Source organism: Leopardus geoffroyi, chromosome A2 (genome assembly GCF_018350155.1).
Source record: "Leopardus geoffroyi isolate Oge1 chromosome A2, O.geoffroyi_Oge1_pat1.0, whole genome shotgun sequence".
Classification (NCBI taxonomy): Eukaryota; Metazoa; Chordata; class Mammalia; order Carnivora; family Felidae; genus Leopardus; species Leopardus geoffroyi.
In genome coordinates this window covers 40642410-40666415 of record NC_059331.1, presented here as the reverse complement: position 1 = coordinate 40666415, position 24006 = coordinate 40642410, and the positions used below count along the sequence as shown (strand labels likewise).

Here is a 24006-nt window from a genome sequence, read left to right as displayed (position 1 = left end):
CACTGTGTTGGCAGGTGTTAGGATTCCCCGACCAAAGGTGCCTCTCTTTCCCTGGGCCCCTTTTCTCTTCTCTCGCTGGCAACTCTCTAAGCCTCAAGTTTGTAGTATAAACCTAGGTAGCTGGAAACTGTCCAGGAATTAAAGTTCAAGTTTGCTGGCCTGTACGTCTCATCTGTGCCCCCCACAATGAGGGTTCTGTCCAGGTTCCTCCAAGGAGTAGAACCTGAGAGCAGGTGCCTGTGCCCCGTATGGTGACGGGGACGGGGGAGGGGGGGCGGGGGAAAACATCAGGGAGAAGTCACTGTGAAGAGTCAGAACATCTTGTTCTCAATGGGTCGTCAAGTTTCAGAACCAACTCTACTCCACATCTGGACACAGTTAAGAACTGTCCAGAGAAAGGAGGAAACAATTCCAGCATTGTATTCTTTGTCCTTGAATTGACAGCGAAGGCCCAAGACGAATACGTTCCACTGATTCGGAGTTTCATGCCAGTAGCAATGATAAATAACGGGGTGTTATTTGCCACGCACGTGGTTTACATACAGCTGTTATATGTGGAATCCCGTGTGATTCCAACACAGCCCCTTAAAGTGCAGGTACTGTTGTTATGTCCATCTTATAGACGAGGCAACTGAGGGTTAGAGAAGCTCATTCACGGGCCTGGGATCGCACGGCTGCTAAGGGGCAGAACCGGGATCCGAACACAGGACTGTGTGACTCAAGCACACCATCTGAACAGCGTCCCTGGCATTGCACTGAATGTCTGGCAGTGTGGTCAGAAGCACAGTCCCTCTCCTCGGGGGTTTACATTCTGGGATGGCTGGAGGTCAGAAAGTAAATCTTATACTAATGAGCGTATAATGACAGTGTAAGGTAATCTAGGGAATACAGATCTGCAGCAGAAGCATCGTCAAGGGGCGCCTGGGTGGCGCAGTCGGTTAAGCGTCCGACTTCAGCCAGGTCACGATCTCGCGGTCCGTGAGTTCGAGCCCCGCGTCTGGCTCTGGGCTGACGGCTCAGAGCCTGGAGCCTGTTTCCGATTCTGTGTCTCCCTCTCTCTCTGCCCCTCCCCCGTTCATGCTCTGTCTCTCTCTGTCCCAAAAATAAATAAAAACGTGGAAAAAAAAATTAAAAAAAAAAAAAAAAAAGCATCGTCAAAAGTCTGGACCAAGAAACTGTGTTCAGTTTCCTCCTTTGTTGAAAGGGAGGCAGTTTCAGAGCTGTTGGGGTTACGTGATGCGTCCTGTGATGCCTCATTCAAGGGAGGTTCATCTTAGCACCGTGTTAAGGCAGGAGAGGAATTCATTTGCAAGTTATCCCAGTAGAGAGTCACCCTGTAGTTGTTGTAAGGCCAGCATTTATTTAAAAAAAAATTTTAATGTTTATTTTTGAGAGAGAGACAGAGACAGAGTGCAAGTGGGTGAAGGGCAGAGAGAGAGGGAGACACAGAATCTGAAGCAGGCTCCACGCTCTAAGCAGTCAGCACAGAGCCCGACACAGGGCTCGAACTCACCACAAGATCGTGACCTGAGCCGAAGTTGGACGCTTAACCGACTGAGCCACCCAGGTGCCCCGAGGCCAGCATTTTTTGAGGGCCTGCTTTGTTCTCTGGCCCACAAGCTGAGGGAAAGACTGAAACCAGCCCTGTGCTCCCAGCACTCATGGCCTGGCGTCTGTATGGCATGGTGTCACCTATTACATATTGTCAAACAAGCTAGTCAAGGCTCTGGGGACCAAGGGAGGAAGCCAGCATTTCCAGAGGAGGAGCAGCCACGCCTCCACAGTTGGGCTAAAAGAGTCATCTTTAGGGGTAAAAGGCCTCTAGGAGACAGACAGGTAAAGTGATGGCAGCGGCTGCGGGAAGGACAACTTGTGTGGACATCGTCGGCCCCCACCGTTGCCACGTCATTTCTCTTAAAAGAGAAACAGGAAAACAGGCTTTCAAAAGAAGTACGAAAGGCCAAGGCTTCCCAAACGTAACACACAAAGGTAGAGACGCACAGCGTGTTTGGAGGAAGTGCTCAGATTGTGTCAGTTGTCCAACATGGTATTTGTTGAACACCTGTAGTGTGTGCCCCGTAGGAGGGGCCACTGGTGAGGATGCAGGGGCCGCAAGGCTAACGAAGTCATGATCTTAGCACCCGGAGGTGGAGGGAGATGAAAATGCACCGGTACCCAGCTCTGCGGATGGCCGGTGCCGGGCAGGAGGGCCCCCCATGCGGGGTGTAGGATTCAGTCACGGTGGCCAGGGTGGGCTTCCTGACCGTCTGAACGGAAGCCGTCAGCATCGGCCGGGTGGAGGCTGCAGGGCCAAAGGAGTCCTGGATTGAAGGAAAAGTATTTCATGACCGATACTCCCCTGTGCATACGTGCCCTGTGTTCTCTCGTATCCCGAGAGGGCTTGGCTGCCAGGGTGCCATCCCAAGCTTGACTTCTACTTGCCGAGCTAAAGCAGAGGAGAATACGTGGAGAGTATGAAGGGGCTGCGTAGCATGACTACACCGAAGATTTAAATAAAGAAATGCTCTGGAGAGGCATTAAAAATGTTAACCATATCCTCTCCAGACTAAAAAAGCCAATGGTGGGGGTAAGGGAACATAGTGTTCAACAACACATTTTTTAAAATGTATAGAGTCCTACGTTCGTAAAAATAAAAGGAACCTAGTAACACAACCCAGTGGGAGAGTGTGTGCACATCGTAGGATAGCAGTTAGAAACAGTGTATACACGGCCAGACATTTCCTCTAGATACACACGGGGGATGTTACCCCTGGAAAACACATTTTTCAGTGAGCTCATCCATGAGGCAAGATGAAATGAGGTCAGAGAGAAGCTTCCAGAGCTTCAGACTCTTGGTTTCTAAGTCAACTAAGTAAAGGTTTAAAGGAAGAGAATCCCTGACCCAAACACAAGCAGTGTGCGGGGGAGACATCTTTACTGTTGCCTACAGGAGCTAAAGACAAACACTGTTCCCAGAGCTGGGCTCTGCCATTCCTTGATGGGGATCCATATTTTGGCCGCCAGCCATCTGATTTCTTTTTGTCAGTCCCACACCCCGTTTTGCTGAAACGTAGCTGCAAGTGCATTTCCACTCAGCTGGGCACACTTGCTAACTCTATGCAAACACCAGAACTAGAAATCTCACCCCAGTCCTCTCCTCCCCTCTGACAACTTTACTCTTTTAGAAATTCGTTAGACGCTTTTTCTGGCTTTAGGTTTGACATAACCAAAATCATGTACACGTACTTCTGTCTCTCTCCCTCTGTCTCTCTGTTCCCCCTCCCTCCATCTTTCCCTATGTCCCCTTCCCTCCCTACTTCTCTCTCTGTCTGTCTCTCTCTCTCTCTGGAAAACCCCTGCATTTCCTCATATTCTAATTGCATTATCAAGTGTTGTGTTTGGATCATTAATTCCTTCCCAGACGATTTGCTCTTGGTAGGTTTCTAGCAAATGTTGCCCAGGTCTAATAAATCATCTTAGAAAATGCTGCAGGTTCTTGTCTGTCGCAGGGACGGGAGTCCGCACGCTAATTCCTGTGCCCTGCAAAGAGTTTTATCCTCTTTCCTCTCACAAAAGCAACCCGGTTAGCTTCTTCATTAAAGGTCACTAACAGTCTGACAGCAGAGGAGAGAGTTCACAATTGTGCTTTGGCCAGCCTCTCATTGGAGTCGTCCATGGCTGGGTTCACTGGAATAGACTCCGGGTTATTTTGTCACCTAAACAAAGTGTCTCTAGGTGGCCACAGGCAAGGAGTCCGTCTCCTCTGTATCCCCTGCTGGACCCGAGAGGGGGTTGTCTGAAGGACCTGCCACGCTGATGTGATGCTTCTGGGTAACCAAAACTGAGAGCAAGAAAATGAAGTCGAGAGGTTGTAACAGTTGAGTATCCTTACCCTTGGGGACATACTTGTTGCTCCCACAACAGGGCAGAGTTGCTGGAGCAGGAGATTGTGGAATGGAATCTAGAAGGGCTGTAATATTCATCCTTTTCACACACATCTTTCATTTTATTTTTTATCTCTGTTAAGATCCAAAAACTTATTATCATGGGCCTTCTCTATGCTGGAGTTCTGTGCAGCTTAAACTTGTAATTACTCTGCCATTCTGATTCCCAGAATTTAATCACCAAAAAAGCGAAGATCAATTATTATAATGTGGTCATATTTTAAAGCCCTCGGTACCTGTGAAGTTGAGAGGGAGAGTCATTTTATTCCCTATTTTAGAGGTGATAAATATCCCACGATGTCATCATTATTCTTTTGGTGCCATTTATAAATCACACTTATAAATCTTTGAGAAAGAACTACCACCTTAAGTTTATTTTTGATTCATAAAGGTTCTAAATCTTACCAGTTTCTGTTTCTTCCATGCCTCCAGAGTCCATCATTCCTGCTGACTTTCATTGGCTCTTCTTTCAAAGCTAATATTTCCAGAATTCTGCATTAATTTCTCACAGTGATCACTAGGTAACTCTGTACTTCAGTGGAGACAACGTAAAGAGAATTTATACAGTCTATTGATAGAAAGTTGTCTCTCGTCGCAAGGGGAGTATCTGCAAACCATGAATCTCTTGGCAATTCACTGAAGATCTATCTGGATTCATCGTTGCATGTTAAGTACTCTTAAATGCAGTATTCTTAGACATAGTACAGATGAAGTGTGAGTGGGTAGGATCAAGTGTTTTGTCTTCTAGAAATTTTATTCAAATTTAGAAGTATATCTCAAACCAGCAGGAAAGAGACACATATTTTTCTCCTCTAACCTAAATTTTCTCAACACATAGAGCAATAATTCGCAATTAAAAACAGAGAATATTGTCACAGTTTAGGACAAACGGGAGGTTGTTTTTGTGCTTATACATACCAACTTAGATAAGCATTGAATTCATATAATTCACATACACACACGTACCATCATCCCTCTCCAAAATGAGTCCATTGCCACAAGCTAGGAGAATAAAATAGGGAGCCCATCCCCCCGACCCTGAGGACGCTGGAGTAGCAAAGGCCATCCTGCTAACTGCAGACTTTATTCTACAATTTGCCTCATGGGGATAATTAAGAGGGAAAAGATGATCAGGAAAATTTTTCATAATAAAAATGCTGAAAATTACCCATCATAATACCACTTGGAACTGTTGATGTCCAGTAAAGATTAAAACTAAAAATGTAGTAATTGTATAATTAGAGATGATGTGCTTTTTTAAAAAAATACAGTTCTAAAACACCAATCATGTGGGAAAGCTTGTGCAAAGAACAAAGTATTTTGGGAGCAAATGCATGGGCTTCCCCTTTTGAGGCTAGGGACTGTGTGTCCCATTGTGTAGAGAGAGGTGTTGAAATATGAGATTGAGTGGCTTTTTTAACCAGTTGGAAGCATAAACCATTCTTCTTCCTATAATCCAACCTTATTACGGTTTTCTAGTAAAAGAATGGACATGTCGGATTCTCTGACGCAGAGGCTCCCAACAATATAGTAGCTTCCATTGGACAGGAACCAGCAGGTGGTGACATGGTGCCCTCACCGCACACGTCTGAGGGACCCCAAGAAGGAACTGTGATTAAGGATCCAGAACATTACAGAGAGTCGATATTCACGTCTCTCTAAAATAAATAAATAAAATATTTAAAAAATATAGAAAACAAACAAAAAAGATTTCAAACCACTGTTGAAGTTCCACTAAAAATATAAGACACAAATCCACAAGAGTCAAGAAATTGTATTTAAAGTGTATCATCATTAGTTCTCATTTCTCCTGGCATCCATTGGTTTGTTACCTGACATTGGTGTTGAAAAAGTTAGGAAATATCATAATCTTGTCAAGAGGAGTAAATAAAACACAGATCATTGAGGTCAAAAAGCTTCTTTTAAAATTTGATATCTTGGCCTCTGCCTCCTGTAAGATTCAAGGACTTCAAAATGTCTCATGGCGCTGGTTTTCTTCCCGCTGAAGAGTTTCCTGTTTTAACATAAGACTAACATTACTCTCCTCCTAGTTGGACTATTTTAAATCGTGGCCCATCGCTAGAGCTCCACAGAATGCCTCAGGAAGTTGGTAGAAACAGGAGGCTAAAATTTGAAGGGACAACTTTGTAAGAAGAGAATTGAGACCAGAGGTTCCTTAGCTTTTCGCAGTTTAGTAGGAAGGGGTGGGTGAGTGAATGTCCAAAACCAGTGTTTTCTCATTCTGCTCGTTAAACATGGACCATTACCAAGGGGACTTTCTGGGATAGGTCCATGGACATAGTCACCTTGGTTCAGCCTGGCCCGGCTCACCCGTTCCCACCAAGGTGTCAACCATGGATGTCTTTCTTAAGCCAGGGATTTCCTGCTTCTCATCAGAGCCTTGCATTTCCTATCTGTGCCTCACCTGCCCCTTTTGTGATGAAGGCTCTTCTTCACTCTACCCTCCCATCTTGTGTACACCTAATCTTACCTTTGCTTTGGGCCGAAGTCAGGTCACGGTGCTCCAGCTGTGCAGATCAGGGGTTAGAGGGTTAGAACCTATGCTTGAACTTGGGCAGACGTGATTCAAATCCCATCTGTACTGCTTAGGACTCACACAAGTCTTAGGATGCTGCTTTTAGCTCCTTGGGCTTTGATTTTCTCATCTATCAAAACAGAGAATGCCGCTGACCTCACCCATGACCGTCTTATTGGGCAGAGGGGATAGGATCATGCGTCTACAGCATTTAGCACAATTCCTGGCACAAAGCACACATCCAGTACAAGTACTCCAGAATACTATATCCTTGAGGCAGGTGCTGGGATCGAGAAAGGCTTCTTTCCCATAGACATGAGTGCAACATAAAATCTTTTTTATTGATGTCCTCACACAATGTATTTGCAGTCATGTTTTACCGAGATTTGTCAGTCGGAATGTCTAGAATGTCTAGAAACCACACGGGGGCTGGTGTCTCCTGTGAGAGTGCTGATTCTGAGCCAGACCCTTTACACTGAATCTTGACAACTCCGTTTTCAGATGAGGTACAGGGAGAACTCTGGTAACTTGTCCAGGTTTGCAGGGTGGTGACAATGGTGACATTCAGCCCTGCCCCAGGGCCTTTACTTGACACCGTTCAGTGACAGAAACCCTAGGAAGGAAGTGCTGGAGTGACCTAAATTTTCAGTGGAGGACACTGAGGCACACAGAGGTAGGGTAGTCCTCCTGGCATCCCATCTGGTAAATGGCAGAGCAGAGATTCAGACCCCTGTGTGTCTCACCCCAGAGCCCAGACAGTGTTCACTCTTCACCCGGTGTCACTGAGCTTTGGTTACCACTTGATCAGTGCCTGGCACATAGTGGGTTCCCCAATAATTCTTGAAATGAATGAGGATAACAGACAGCTAACATTTATTGAGCACTCACTCTCCCGGGGCGCAAACCCTAACTACTTGCTATGTATGGCCTCATGAATTCTAACAACAACCCAGTGAGTTAGGTCCGTCTGTTGATCCATTTTACAGATAAGAATGCTGAGTCACCAGGAGGTTAATTGCTCAAGATGACTTAACACAAAAGTGATCAGCCTGTATTTAAACTGAGGCAGTCTGGGGCGCCTGGGTGGCTTGGTCGGTTAAGCGTCCGAATTCGGCTCAGGTCATGATCTCACGGTCCGTGAGTTCGAGCTGTGCTGACACCTCAGAGCCTGGAGCCTGTTTCAGATTCTGTGTCTCCCTCTCTCTCTGCTCCTCCCCTGTTCATGCTCTGTCTCTCTCTGTCTCAAAAATAAATAAACGTTAAAAAAAATTAAAAAATAAAATAAAATAAACTGAGGCAGTCACCCTCCAGAGCCGAAGAGTCTTAACACATGTGAAACTAACCCCTTCCTTATCTTGCACAGCTTCATGCAATCTCCATTACAATCCTATTTGAAACTTAAATGACCATGGTCACATAAAACATCATTAAACATTTGTCTTAATATTCTTTTAATTTCTGCATGACAGCAATTGTTTGAGAGAGTCTTCCTATATGTCCTTTTCTTTATGATTAGAGGCTTGAGGGTGGAATTTTATCTTAAACATTCCCCTAGTCTTTGAGGAAAACAGCTAACAAATTTAAGTTTATAAGAGATATTTATGAGACCAATATGAAGTTCACACCAGGGAGATGGAAATGACATAATAAAATGGTTTTCATAAGGCCTTGGGTGCGATGCTTGCAAAAATGTAACCACACCTTTCCCCTTTGATTGGCGGCTGTATTGCTTTTATGGTAGGAGATAATGCTAATATGGATCATTGCGTGCAATAAAATTGACATGTAGAGGGGCGCCTGGGTGGCTCAGTTGGTTAAGCGTCTGACTTCGGCTCAGGTCACGATCTCACGGTCGTGAGTTCGAGCCCCACGTGCGGCTGTGGGCTGATGGCTCTGAGTCTGGAGCCTGCTTCCGATTCTGTGTCTCCCTCTCTCTCTGCGCCCCCCCCCCCCCTCCGTTCATGCTCTGTCTCTCTCTGTCTCAAAAATAAACGTTAAAAAAATTTTTTTTAAATAAAATTGGCATGTAGAAAGCTTGGCTACCTCTGAACTAAGTGTGCCTCTCCCAGTGCGAGGTAGAAGCCACTGGCATCTTGAACCAGAGGTCTGCAGCTACACAGATGCTCTCCGGCCTTTCCATGTCATCTGTAAAATGCAGATAATGTTACATGATCTCCCCCACGTGAAGATCACCTGGGTAAATGCATGCACAGTGCTTAGAATAGCGTTTGGCACAGAGGGAGCGCTGTGCCCCTGTTGCCTTGATGATGACGGAAGTGTCCGAAACTCCTGCATTTCGCTGTGGCCATCATGGCCGCTCATTAGATACCCAGGTGAGCAGTGGAGCGCAGGGAGATAATGCCTCCTCTCCCAGACTCGGCAACAGGGTAGTACTCGGGAAGGACACCTTTTTGGCTTAGGGATAAGGGAGCTGAGCCCCCCGACAGAGCCCTCTGTGAGTCCAGGGCAAAAATGCAGGTGCCCAGAGGCCAAGTGTTCCCATGCTTCCACTGTACGGGCTTTCGGACCTCGTGGCAGCCAGCAGGGGGACCCCTGCCAGCCCTTCCTTTGGCGGGGGCGGGTAGAAAAGGGCTCCCTTTCTTCTGAGCCCAGCCACCCTACTCATCTCCTTGTCTGGGCACCTGGAGCACAGCTCAGTCTGCACAACCAGAACCAGTGATCCTGGAGGAGGGTGTGGGGGAAGAGGGCAGGGGGATGGGGAGGGGAGAAGGAGAGAGAGAAGAGAATGGTCAAGGAAAAAAAACCGTTTTGCATTTTGTGATTTTTCTATAAGGTCTGTAACGTTGGCCTTTCTCGTCTCCTTCCCCTATAATGGGAGGTTTTGCGTTTTCACTTGAAGCGGCCCCGCCTCACCTCATGCAGTACAGAACCCACGGAGGACAGGAAAGCTTGGGTAGAGCTGCTGTGCTCTTTCGCAGACATCCCATAACCTTTCTGGGCCTCATGTTTTACACCGTCCACGAAGCAGAGGATACTTTCCTTGATAGCATGTGGATACTATTGAGGATGGCATGCTATATTATTTAACTTTGAGAATGCTTCTCACTAAATATGCATGTATGTAAAAATATATAAAACGCATGTTTTATTCTCATTCGAAACTTGGAACTTCTAAAGTAGACTCCATCAGATTTGTGTTCAACTTAACTAAGCATATAAGATCATAGAGCAGAAAATATATTTTTGTGTAAGGGTAGAAAGGACCACGAAAGGACCACGCCAGCAGATGTGCACAGTGAGGGGACTGTGTCTGCAAACGAATGAATAGGTCACTCAGGTGACTTGTTGGCAAGCCTTCTGCATTCCAGCAGGTCTCTATGTGCTAGGGGGAACAAAAGACACGGTTCAGGCCCTCATGGACTTTAAGACCTGGTGAGAAAATGCAGGCAGTCAATAGAAAAATAACTATGTGATTATACATCAAGGAAAATGCTGTGAATTCTACTCAGTGACCTCTCCTTGTGTGAATATTCTCCGGCATCAATAAACTCGTGTACAAATGGACACTGGGCGGGTGGTTGGATCTTAAGAATTGGTCAAGGCTTTTCCAGATGAGTATGAAGAATAAGAGAAGGGCGAGGGTGGTTGGAGGCATTTGGAAGAATGTCTGCCAGGAGTGAACGGTGACAGACCGTGGAATGTGATCAACCATTTTTAACTGAATTTAAACTTGAAACCAATCCCTGCTGCAAAGGCATTAAGGATACAACTGGAGAAGAAATGTTCCAAAGAACTTATGAATCATAGAAAGTAGGGGAGACTTAGCTATAGGAACACCTTGTTTCCAAGAACACGACACTGGGCTTTCCTATGTTGAGTTGCATTTTTAAATTATCACCTTTAAGATGATTTTTTTAAAAATGTGCATGTTTGGGGCACCTGGGTGGCTCAGTTGAGCATCCAACTGCAGCTCAGGTCATAACCTCATGGTTCGTTCGTAAGTTCGAGCCCCACATTGGGCTCTCTGCTGACAGCATAGGGAACCCACTTTGGATCCTCTGTTCCCCTGTCCAGCTGCCCCTCCCTCTCTCTCTCTCTTTCTCAAAAAAAATTTTTTTTTTGAAATGTGCATGTTTATCTTAAGATGTAGAGTAATTCAAATATGTTGTAGTTTAATGGACATTTGGAGGTCATCACAATGGGACTTTGGGGTGATGCCATCACGGCTTCTTCGTAAAGGAGATGAAATATTAAGGTAGATTTTTACCTGAGAAGAAATCATCTTACAATATTTTAGGACTAACTTTACAAAAAAACTAAGTACACAGATTATTTTTAGCCTCGCTTTCTTGAAGACATGTTACCCATTTTATTATTTAGAGGCTGGCAGCCAGGAATACTCTCTCTTTAGGAAAACAAGTACAGGATTTTAAAATCTGAGATACTTAAGTCAGACATCAGGAAGGCCCCTCTCACAGGACAGTTACCTCAACTATAAATTCAGGTGTGCACAGCACGCAGGTGCAGTAAGGCAGGTGATCTTCCCCTTGGAGAGGGAGCAAGCCCAAGGAACCAGCATCAGGATACATTTAGAAGTTAACATGGACAAACTGTAGTGTGGTCCGTGGTAGGTATCATACTAGAGATTTAAGGGTTTTTTAAAAAAGTTTATTTACCTTGGGAGAGAAAGTAGGGGAAGAGCAGAGAGACAGGAGAGAGAGAATCCCAAGCAGGCTCCATGCTGTCGGCACAGGGCCCGACACAGGGCTCAATCCCATGAACCGTGAGATCATGACCTGAGCCGAAACCAAGAGTTGGATGCCTAATGGACTGAGCCACCCAAGCAGGCATGCCTTAAGTTTTTACATCAAAGAAACTGAAATCTATGCAAGTGTTGTCTATTTACACATAGACATCACATAGTAAAGTGAGGGTTTTCCACAGAAACGCGTTACTGCGAACACTATTTGTTCATTAAGACTCCCTTTCCTTTTTTTAAAAATTTGTTTAACATTTATTTATTTTTGAGAGAGAGAGACTGAGCATGAGCAGGGTAGTGGCAGAGAGAGAGGGAGACACAGAATCTTAAGCAGGTTCCAGGCTCTGAGCCCTATGTGGGGCTCGAACCCATGAACTGCGAGATCATGACCTGAGCTGAAGTGTGATGCTTAACTGACTGAGCCACCCAGGTGCCCCCGACTCCTGTTTCTTCTTAACAGACATAACACCTACATTTTAGATAAGTTGGCCTTCGCTGTGTCAAGCCCCAGAGCAGACTATACATTTGAAATAAATTTAAGACAGAACAAGGAGTTTTCCAAATGAAGAACCATTTTTTTCAGCCCAAATCAGGGCTTGAAACCTTTTAGTTGTTGGTTTGTAGTTTATTATTGTCTGCTACTTCCATTGGAACCTAAGTTTTAATTAGTTTGACAACACAGGTGTGATATTTTACAGAATGAAATCACTGCCCCTGTATTTAATTAAATGAACCCTATGAAAGTTGTGTTTTAGCCAGGGGCGTAATTGATAGGAGGCTGGATTCAAAATTGCGTTAGCACTTTATATTGGGGTTGGGGGTCGTTTGCACATGCAGTAGAAATAGAGGTGATTGCAGTATGTTGATCCTCAGAAACCAAATGTCTTCCCATAAATAGATACTTATTTTCTAATTTAGAGACCTTGTGGTATATCTTTTCCCAGTATTACATATGCACGTATCCTGAACTGCTCACAGTTCAGTTATACAGCACTGTGCAAGCTTTCCAGGCTCCTGTTTTGAAAGGTGATACTACAGATGTATGATGTGACCTTCACCAATGGCATTTCTAGGTAGACAGTGATGACCCAGGTCCCCCCCCCACCCCGCCCCGGGTTATGGGCTCAATTTGTGTTCCAGGATGTGTAGTCTGTGGGAACATTCTGGCCACCTCAGCAAATCAGATCCCTCACGAAATGTCTTAGGGCAAATGCTGCCCACAACAACATTCCTTCTGACCATTTCTTGAGTGGCTTGCACATGCCCTAGCCTCATTTCTGCACCAGAAATTTTCCCAAGTGGCATCCTGATGTCTTCCAAGAGAGGAACGACTCTCACTGGATGACCTCAGCAGATGTTTTCTCAGGAACTGAATGACCGGAAGATGGACAGATGGGTTGTCTGTGAAATCTACCCCCAGATGGAAACGCCTCTCAGTTTTGTGTTAGTTCTCAGGACCTTGGAGAAGACCATCACGAGTGCCTCATACAAAGAGCTGCAGGCGTGTTACCCAGTCCTAATCGGAACCAGGAATCATTCCACACCCTCGAAATAATTGTCTTGTCTCAGGAGACCTTACACTAACGGACCTCTTGAAGGTTCCTTAGTGTCATGTCATATTTGTGGCAATGATGTCTGCCTTGAGACAGACTGATTGGATTCTCACCATAATTGCACCTAAGTCCCAAGGGGCCAGCCAGAGCCTTAGGTGAATAACTTAAGCCTTTAATTTATAATAAAGATAAAGTTTGCAATCAGCATTTCTGGTTCCAAAACATTCCATTTACTTGGTTTTAGAGCTGCATAAACTGTTTTAAAAGCAATCTGCTCAATTGGGCGAGTTAATGATATTTAATTTGACCGGGCCAAACGTCACCGGATGAGCATTCCATCTGTAATTGCAGCCATCATCATAGCCGTTCTGTGTAATGTAGATGTAATGCTAATCCTGAGAATAAAGGCTGTCATTCTCGGATGGTTGACAGTGTACCGGAGTTATCCCCTCGCTAAGGCTCTCAGTGATGTGATTCCAAGATGACAGTGTAATAAGTGTTATGTGCACAAGGTAATTCAAAACAAATTTGGCTGCAAAAATGGATCGTCTAGGATAGTACACTCCTGCCTTGTCTCATCGTCCTTTAAGAGAATGTAATGATCCCTAAAATACCCTGTCAAGAAGCTTGTGTGGCAGGGGTCAAGTCTGTAAAATTGATCTCTTGCACCCCTGACCCCTCCCCCCCCCACCCCCATGGGAGAATCCGAACTCGAGGACTTGAAAATATTAATGTCTATGTTGGTAGTCCGGGAACAGGAGATAGGTAGGGAGCCTTTCAGTACACAAATGTCTCTTAAGACTACCTAATTAAGCTGCATTTTGCTGCTTTGATTTATAGATGATTTTCTCTTGGGGAAAATGTGACTATTCTGGTAGAGGATCCCCATTAGTACTAGTATCTTAGTAAATTTCCTATTATTTGCATGCGAGGCACTGCAAGTACATTATCTCATTAAACTTCATAATAACCCTAAGAGGCACAATACTATAATTACATTTATTTTGCAGATGAGGTAACTGAGACTCAGAATAGTCAAGTTGTCCAAAGCCCACAATCAGGACCCCACCCCTGTGGGGTCTCATAGTCGCAGACCCTGTGCACTCCATCCCTGAGCTGTAACCTAAGGAAGGAGGAGCTCATTTAGATGGTGCACAGGCTTTAATGGAACTGCGTTTGATTAGCATACACACATGGCACTGGGCTCCTGAAACTGTTCTGGTGGGCACAGGTGCCAGAAAGGCCTCTCTTTGGAACTCAGCCATATGTGGAAGTGACGTCCCGGAGGGGGACGGAACGTCACTTCACAGTCACCCCAACATTCCAGGCCTCTCCCTTTGGCTTTGCCATTGCTTTCCTTCAACCTAGGCTGTAGAGATGTTATGGATGTTGTCGGACCAGCGCCTTTTAACAATGTCAGAGGCGGGAAGGGGTTGGAAAAGCCTTCCTGCTTTTTGTAACTGTGTGCATGGAGACGCAAGGCAGCTGTCTGCCCCCGAGAATCCTCTTAGCTTAGACTAATTCACGTGGGTCCTTAGTGTTTCTTTTTGTAGGTACCATTTAAACATCTGCTCAGTCTTGTAGCACTGATGTATAAAATCTAATATTTGCCATCACTTTTCTATAAAAATGAGCTGATTAAGATCCAGTCCCAATCAGAAAAGCATTTTCACAAATTCTTTTATACAGATAGAAGGATGTGTCTAAGAACACATCAGAATACATTCCTGCCTAATTTTACAATACACTTGTGTGATATTTACACCTACTGGGATGTTCTGGGCTGCAAGCAGTGAAGATTTAAAATGGTCAAAGTAGTCTAAAGGATAAGGAATGTGGTACTGAATATGATAAGAAATTTCAGGGTAAGAGGTTCTAAGCTTGGTTAGTTCATTTGCTCAGTGATATCATCAGAGATCCCAGTTCTCCCATTTTTCTGCTCTGATTCCCTCAGTATGTTGTTAATCTGGCCTCAGAGACTGGCTCTTAACATGATCCCAACATACTCCCCTGAGTTTAAGCAACACATGCAGATGACCTGCCCAGAGGCAGAAAAGGGCCATTCCTACTTCGTGTCCTATTTTAAGAACCAACAAAACCTCAAAAGATTCCCAGTCTTATCCTACTAGTCAGAAGAAGTATATTGCCTGCCCGTGCTTAAATCCATCACCGAAGGAACAAGACGATCACAATGGGTCCAAGTCAATCAGACCCACACCTCAGTCTCCCCAGGAGGGAAAGCTCTCTGATCTGGTGGAAAGGAAACAAAATCTTATGTCTCTCAGCAGAGAGGAAGTACATGGGTCAAGGAGGGATGCTAGTTGACCAGGTAGCTGACATTGTCTGCTGTTGTATTTGCAAGACCTAATTGTATATTTAAAAACCAGACTCCTAAGGGCACCTGAGTGGCTCAGTCAGTTAAGCGTTTGACTCTTGGTTTAAGCTCAGGTCATGATCTCCAAGTTTCATGAGGTCGAGCCTTACATGGACTCTGTCTGCACTGATAGTGCAGAGCCTGCTTGAGATTCTCCCTCTTTTTCAGCCCCTCCCCTGCTTGCACTCTCTCTCTCTCTCAAAATAAATAAAACTTAAAAAAAAAAAAAAAAAAAAAAAAAGGTAGACTCCTAGGATGGATTCTTTTTTAGACACAACTAAAAGACTCCTGGAAGAAAATCTCTTGTTCATTCCCTTTCGGCAAAAGGCCTGGTATTTACGTGTCAATAGAGAAAGCATAGATTGGATATATCTTGCAAGACCCATTCAAAAGTCTTCATGTTTGAGTTCATTGGGGGTAAAAACTACATGTGGTACGAGCCAGCCTTAGACGGACTACTGAGGGCAGAGGACGAGCGTGGCTAGCTGGCCTGGGCCACACCCACATCTCCTGCCCATGGTGTCTCTGGCATTAATTTAACCTAGGGACAAATTGACTATCATGCTGTAAATTCCTGTATTACTTGACTCTTGGTGTCAGGCACTAGTGGAAAGTACGGCTCAGAGTTTCTGCCACAGCATGAAGTCCACAGATCTCCACGTTGCTGTTGAACCACCCACCCCCTCCCCCTTCCTTCCCAGCCCAAGCCTTCAGCACACTGGGCTCTGAGCAAGGAGGGGGTCAAGACGGTCAGCTGTTTGGAAAGCTGGAAAGAATTCCTTTGTGTCCTTTTACCCCCTTCTTAAGGGAGGAGGGGTGAAGACAGTTGGGGTGTTAAACCCTGGTGTTGCCCATCCTCGCGGGTTGAGGAAGCAGGGCTCTTGTTTGAGAGCAAATGGTGCTTCGGTGAAGGGTGCATTTAAACCATTGTGTAGCCCAGAGTTCTTGTTCCGTGACTCCCTTGTGATGTAAGTAAATTACTTAAGTAGATTGAATCCAGATCATTAATAATCTCCACTGGCACAATGCACTTGGGCTTCATTACAAGGAAAGAGTCCGACATCTATTCTTTAACCCAGCAGTTGTTTACAAGACACTCGGTCCTAAGAGTTCTTGTCCCTGTAGGGCCCGAATGAAGGGGCTTAGCAAAAATAGAAAAACGACTGTGTAATCAATACTCGTGTTCTGCTCGGACAAAGAAACCAAAGTGCCCTCTGCCTCAGAGGAGGGACCCTAACTGTCAGTGTGCTTTGAAGTACAAGATAATGGGGGGCGGGGGCTAAGGGGAGGATGTGTATGTCAGACAAGAAAAGGCTCAGGGTTCATTTTGACATTTATAAAGAAATACTACAAACATGCCTATTGAAAAAATGGAATATTAATCTAAGAGGTTTAAATTCAGGACTTCCTGTGTTAAGTGACATGAACTTGTCAGTGTTCTCCAGAGATGTGAGAAGCTGAGGAACGTTTGCAGAGGTATATGCTGCAGAATTTGGTTCCTATACAGTCATCTTATATCTGACTTTAAAAAAGCAAACCAACCGCTTGGGGAATAATATTGAAATACGCCGGAGCCTGATAACTTGCATGCAGTGCTGCCTTGTGACATTATCAGACTGTTGGAATGTGGGGTCAGTTAAATAGTTGGGCTAACAGGTTGCTGGGAATGGCTTCATTTTCTCGAAATAAGGTTCTGGCTTCTGTTTCCTCTTGCGCAAGCCGTGCTAAAGATAGCCGTGTTGAGTGAGTTTTTATCGGATGCTGCCTCCAAGGATTCTTTCCAGTGGTACAGAGTTGCGACCCACCACTACGTAGGTGATCTCTTGTGGTTTATTTGAGGCTGTCGGAGGAGGGAGATGGACGTGATTTTTGCTCTGCCAACTTCCCAGGCTATGTTGAGAGAAGGGTTGAGCGGTGGCTTCATGGAAGTCATGCCGTAGACGGTAGACACTCAGTAAACACAGGCACTGGGGATGCAGCTGCAGCAAAGGCCGTACACAGGGAGAAACAAGACCGCAGTTACACTAGCTGTCGTTTCCCCAACGTCAGCCAGAATGCCAGCCATTTGTGTACTTCCGTGATAGCGGCCATATCCACCTACGGCCTGGATTATCATTTCCTGAGTATTTTTAATTGACTTTTTTTGAAAGGAAAAAAAAAAGCAAAGCAATTCATTTAAAAAGAAAACTTCCTATCACTCCCATAAAAGGAAAGCTAATGTCACCTGACATAATACACCCCATTAAAACATAACAATGTAATTAATTTCCAGTTAGCTATTATTGCCTGATAAAGGCTCGGAGCCCGAGGCTGCTCTTTTCTCTCACAGGCAAGATTAGCAGGTGATGAACCTGTGTTAAAGACATCCCAGTAGGAAGCCAAGACTTCCCCACTGTGAGATTTATTATTTAATACCAGATCTGGAGTCTTTCAAACTCATTCCCATCCCACTAGGCATTCCTTAGGAAACCTAAACCAGAGAGAACTGCAATTGTCGGACACCCTCGAGTTGTTATTTTTACGCACTCACCCAGGAGAACAATCTTCCCTGCTTCTGCTTGACTATAAGCCTCTCTCACCCTAAATATTTTTCCACAGGTCAACGGCAAAGACTTATCCAGAGCAACTCATGACCAGGCTGTGGAAGCTTTCAAGACGGCCAAAGAGCCCATTGTGGTACAGGTGTTGAGGAGAACCCCACGGACCAAAATGTTCACGCCTCCATCCGAGTCGCAGCTGGTGGACACAGGAACCCAGACCGACATCACCTTCGAGCACATCATGGCTCTCACGAAGATGTCCTCTCCCACCCCACCTGTGTTGGATCCCTATCTCCTGCCAGAGGAGTAAGTCACGTGACCATGCAATGCTAACGTGTTAAGTGTGGTAAAGTAGCCCAGTGAAGTTGGTTTCTTCCCTTCCATGTGGTGAAAAAAAACTGATGTCTCTTACAATTTTCCTCCACGTTGCCCGTGCTTAACTTTATCGTTTATAGAGGCAGTCAATTGAATCCTGCTCAAAACCGCACTGACATATTAATTACTTTATTATAACCTTGGAGCGGAGTTATTCAAATTATATTCCCAAAACAAAATGACTTACAAATGTCGTCAAAGTTATTTCAGAATAAAATGTAATCACCACAAATGGCAATGTGAAGGTTTGGCGTTACAACTAGAGGGAATGCTGATGATTCTTTTAAATAGACAACGAAGTACGTTGGGAGCGTAAAGAGAGCCCTGAAGGTTGTGCGTTTCGCTTTCTTGGGTCTCATTTCAAACCTGGATCTGTGTTAATAAGCCCACACGTGCCTCATATAAGAACCGAATTTACCGATTAAGTAACAGCTGCGGTCCAACACCCCACATTAATCACCCTCCACATGACTCTCCTCTTACCTTCCTTCCTGCCAGAGGTACAGAGGAGCTTCAGAGCCTTCAAGTCAGACAAGCCCGATGCTAAGACTCATCCCTAGCTGGGCAGCTGGAGTAATTTACTTTATCCCCGTGTTAATAGAGGAAAAATAGTAATAGCATTTAGAGTACAGTGTTGGATTAAAGGAAATAATGTGTGGGAAGTTCTCCCTAATAAGTGGCAGCAGCAATCATCATTAATTCAGTGACAGATTAAATATTTAGGGGAAGAAAATGAAGAGCACGACATTTTTTAAGACAGACCACTGGCTGAGAAGACTGCCCCTTTAACATAGCTTTTCGCTTGTGATTTTGCATATTTGAGGGCAATGTGTCCACCTCCCCACCTCAGCCTCTCTAGGTGATGTGAGAGTCACTCCCGGCTCTTCCTGTCTTGCTCCTTGTTCAGATCATTGACCTGTGCTTTATTTTAAAGGGCGTTTTTCCTCTTCCGTGGCAAACTTCTGAGTGATACCTGTTGGGTTTCTGCTAGTAACTCAGAAGCGGGAGTGAGCACACGTTCCCCGTGGTTCTGTCAGGTGCCAGACAGAGGCTTGCCTTTCATCCCGTGGTACTATCCGTTAGCCGTTATAGGAACCCAGGGTCGATTGCCCAGGCCCGACAAAGTCATCTCCACTGCAGTGGACAGTGTGTAAGGGGAAAGGAGGGGCCACCGGTCACATCCATGCTCAGGGCACATGGTCGTGTGCAAAGAACTGTTAGCTCATTTATGCCTCACGACTGCCCCTCCCATGCAGTGCGGAACTCACATGCTCACCCGTTCTCCTCAGCTTACGTAGGCAGCCGGATTGAAAGGCAGGTCCCGCATCACCTCAACTCCCAGCTCTTAGTCACCACTGCTCGGTTGCGTCCCAGTTGATCCTGTGAAAGAATTGCCTGATTCACTGAGTACAATCATTCATGCCAGTTATTTGACTTTATAGACCAAAACTGCCTCCCAGTATTGATGAGGCCTTTACGGCAAGTCCTGACTCTCAGATGGTGAACTGTCACAGTGATGGGCCTTTTAGAAACCAGACCTTTAATTTCCTCTTAAGTCTAGTTAACATGACATGACTTACCCCCAAGGGGAAACTTGAGAAATGTCAGTAGAGTGCAGAGGTCAGACCAGGTTCTGGCCGCAAGGTCAGAGGAGAGCAAGAGTACGCATCGGGATTGAAAGGGGAGTGTTAACTTGATGCTTGAAAGCCCAGGCCTTCCAACAGCATCCTCAGTACTAAAAGCCCCTTAAGTGCTGGCAGTATATTTACCTGATAGGCCCTGATAGGTCCAGAAAACTGAAAGCCAGCCCTCGTTGGAATGACCATTCATGTCTGGTCTGTTTTTTCCAAAGTAAGTGCGTGGGAGGGAAGACCAGAGCCCATCGATTGCTGTGCTGACCTTTGAGAACAAGAAGGTTTGAGCCCACAGTCAACAATCAGGCTGAAGCTTGCCGTCCACATCTGGCACCTTTCAGAGTTGCCGGCCGAGCCTCTTATCATTCCCACTGCCTTTGCTTCTAGACGTTCAGTTAATGTTATTTCCAGAGAGCTGGTGGGTTCTGTAAATAGTGTAAGTAGTATAGTGTTTCTGTAAATAGTGTTTCACATCTGTTGTCCTAGAGAGAGACTCAAGCTTCTGTTCTCTGAGCAGTGGCTGCCTATGCATGTGTGCTTATACACTCATGCATTTTATGTGTGCATGTATGTATGCTCATTATATACCTGTATGTGCATACAAGGTTTTCATGCCAAATGTATTCCTTGTTGGGGAACAGTCACAAAAGTTGTGAAAACACTGTCCTAGATGACAGCATAGCAGTTTTTGTCACAGTCCCTTTGGACCTGACTCAGAGGCCAACACATGTCTTTGAATGTAGCCTGAAGTCCAGCCTTTTTTTCCCCAAAGATAAAATCCATCGGTGAAGCAATAAGCAGGAAATAGGAGTATGTCTCCAACCTCGAGTTAGAAATGAGTCCTCTTGGAGTGCCTGGGTGGTTCAGTTGGTTAAGTGTCCGACTCCTGGTTTTGGCTCACAGTTGGTGAGTTCAGGCCCTGCACGGGGCTCTGTGCTGACAGTACAGAGCCTGCTTGGGATTCTCTCTGTCCATCTCTTTCTGCCCCTTCCCCTCTCATGCTCTCAAAATAAATAAATAAACATAAAAAAAAACAAAACAAAACCAGAAAGGAGTCCTGTTGACCCACATGACTAGTCAACTGGGGGATGGTCCCTGGGAGCACCTAAGGCTGTCCCACTGTCATCTCCATCTTCTTCCAAGGGGACAGACTTTAGTGCAGAGGACAGAAGTGTTACAAGGGAGGTCCTGACCCTGCTGGGAAACACAGGCAGGGAGAAGCAAGCTGAGACAGCACCCCGGAGAATTTGTGCCACATCACAACGGACCCTTGTCACAGGGGTGGGGGGGATGAAAGCAACTACTTCCAAGTGCAAGGGGCCTGAAAGGTCTCTCTTCTGTTTGCAGGCATCCCTCAGCCCACGAGTACTATGACCCCAATGACTACATTGGAAGCATCCATCAGGACATGGACAGGGAGGAGCTGGAGTTGGAGGTAAGCACAGCCTGTCTAGATTTAGGGCTCCTTCCCAAGACTGACAAGTTCCCTTTAAGTGTAGTTTATGGATGTCAGTAAAATAGCCACTGTGAGTGGATTTTTGTACAAGAACTACTTTCACTCATGCATCGAAAGGCGTAATTGAGCTTTTCTCCCAACTCCCTTCAAAACAGAGCATAACAATTGGATCACAAAGCAAAATGGAGGATTTTTTTTAAATTACTTAAATGATAGGGTAGTAAGTCCTGTTGTAGATCTTTGAATTCGTGTAATCTCCTTTCCATCAGGCTCTCAAGTCCACACATTCTTGCAACTACAGTGAGCTTCCCTACCCTTCTGCTCTTGAAGTCATCACCTTTTGTACTCAGAGGCAAGAATAGGTGGATAAATGATTAGCTAGCCCACACCAACACCAAAGCGTTTGCCCAAAGTTTACTAACACTGAGCTTGAAAAAATTAGAAAATCCATGGCTCTCCTTAAGTGTTACTTGAGGCCAAATAGGACTCAAGATTCTAGATGATGTGTAGTCACACTGGCCTCTCAGGTTTTATCAATTTATTTTTATTCCAGTATAACTACCTTGCAGTGTTAGGTTAGTTTCAGGTGTACGATATAGTGATTCAGCAGTTCTGTACACACCGCAGTGCCTGTCACGGTAAGTGTGCTCTTAATACCCCTCCGCTATCACCTGTTCCCCCCTCCCACCTCCCCTGGAGGACATCAGTTTATAGGGTTCTTGTTCTCATTTGTGATTTAGTAAGAGTAATAGAAAATAAGAGAAAAGCCAACTTTCAAGATATATTTATTTATGCTTTTGTGTAAACACTGATTCCTGTATTTCATAGTGTTTTCAAAAAATACAAGAGCATTTTTTGAAAAGTGACTTTACGGAATAGGATAATTGGGACCTTTGAGAAAGATTCGTGATGTCAAGGGTAAACCCTGTGTCACCATCAGAAGGTAAGCCAGGAAAAGTCCCGTAATGCATTATTCAACTGTATGGCCAACCATCGTGTAATCTGGGCTACCAACCAACACCAGTGAGGTTGATGAGTTGCTAAGCAGCAGACAAGTGGAAAACAGCTGTGTTCGTCCAGGTTTCCTTTACAGTTACCAAGGGTTTTTATTCCAGAACAGAAGCTGAAGATCAAAGTGTGCAAATAATGTCTTCGCTGGTTGCTCCCCTATAGCCCAATGCAGAAAATCAGTGTATTTGGCACTAAAGTCATGACTGACTCCAGGACATTTCTTTTTGAAAATTTAAATGTCCTGCTAAATGCATACGGTCTAAACTGGAATGGCAGAAATTCTGACTCTATAAACCGCTGGGGTTCCTGCTTGTCGTCAACTGTAGACCACAGCACTTGCCATCCACTGACTGCTACATGAAATGTAGCCTTGTGCCTTTCAAGAAAATTAAGGATTCTGCCTTTTATTTATACTTGGCTCATCTCCCCAACTTCAGGGCCGGTTCATGAAGCAGCCAGTGCCTCCCCTAGGACGCTAGCTCTTATGGTGTTAATACACAGTGTTCGCAAAGGTGGTTCCACATCACCTATGTTTGAGAACTGTCAGAGCGAACCACAGTGAACAGATTTTTGTCATAGAGGACTGGTCAGTCTTGAATACATTAAAGAGCATGGTAAATGCCCTGGAGAGGGGGAGGAAATTCAATAAGCAGAATTATGCACACCTACTTCTCTTCCTCTAAGTTTCTCTTTGGCCAGGTACCTGTTAACATTTCCTGGGTCTAGAATTCTCTGGAACGGTGCTTTACAAGAAGAAGGGCTATTTAATAATCTTTATAGGACAACACTGCTTTTTGATGATCAATGTAATTGTGACAGAGGTCTTTAGAAAGCTATTAAATATCCCAGGAGCTAGATTTATGGAGCCCATTTGACCTTTGAACTACACAGGGATTAAGAGTGCCGACCTCTTACACAGCCTAAAATCCATGTCTACCTTTTCAATCTCCAAAAACTTAACTATTAGCTTACCGTTGACCAGAAGCCTTCCCAATAACATAAACAGTTGAATAACATGTATTTTGTATGTTATATGTGTTGTATACTGTATTCTTGTAATTGGGTAAGTAGAGAAAAGAAAATAAGGGAGAGAAAATACATTTCTTCCAGTACCTTATTGTAGTTATCAAAAACAGTCCACGTGTAGGTAGACCCACACAGTTGAAACCCATGTTGTTCAAGAGTCATCTGTATAGTGTAGACTTGGTAAGTCATGGGCACTTAGTTAAACTTGAGTTGATAGCAGTGAGTTCTTTAGTTCTATTTTAGTGTCTAACACTTTCGAGAGCCTGATGGAAGCTATGGTTTCTTCCTAGAAACATGCTCATGTCTAAAAGAGCCTGCAGATGGTTTCTGGAAGGTCATTGAGTTCCTACAGTATCTGTCCAATCTGGTCCATTCTGCCTTACAGTTTGTCACATCTGAATACCACCAGAATCATTGTTTACTTTCTATTTTGCTTTAACCCAACTCACTTAAACCAAGGTAAATTTATTCTAAAGGAAATGCTCTATAACTGTCTCCAACAGAAAATCAGCATCACTGCCATAAATAGAAGGTGCTATACAATATAGACAGTGGACATAAGGCAGTGTTACCACATCCTAGTGTTAATTGGTGGTGCCTGGCAAGGACTGGGAGCCTGGGACTGATTTGCCCCACTCCTTCTTTTTCTCTTTCTTAAGAGATTGGCTTGTGTTACAGAACTGTTAAGACTAGCCAGACTGAGTCTGCCTTAGTAAACGAAGTAACTTTCTCAGTGTGAACTATCTTCGAACATCTTGCTTTTGGTAGACGCCACTCTAAAACCGTTCCCTAGAACCTTGTTATTCAAAATGTGTGATAGGAACAGCACAGAATCAC

At 44.8% G+C, this 24006-nt stretch overlaps 1 protein-coding gene across 2 annotated transcripts in view; it reads left to right on the top strand.

Annotated features, from left to right (window-relative positions):
- The window catches only part of PDZRN3 (PDZ domain containing ring finger 3), a 241796-nt gene that overhangs the window by 202503 nt on the left and 15287 nt on the right, over positions 1–24006 (top strand). For both annotated transcript variants that reach the window (XM_045493565.1, XM_045493566.1), the window contains 2 exons: positions 17726–17973; positions 21024–21111. In XM_045493565.1, the coding sequence (XP_045349521.1) occupies positions 17726–17973; positions 21024–21111 (336 nt within the window). The remainder of the gene's footprint in view (positions 1–17725; positions 17974–21023; positions 21112–24006) is intronic.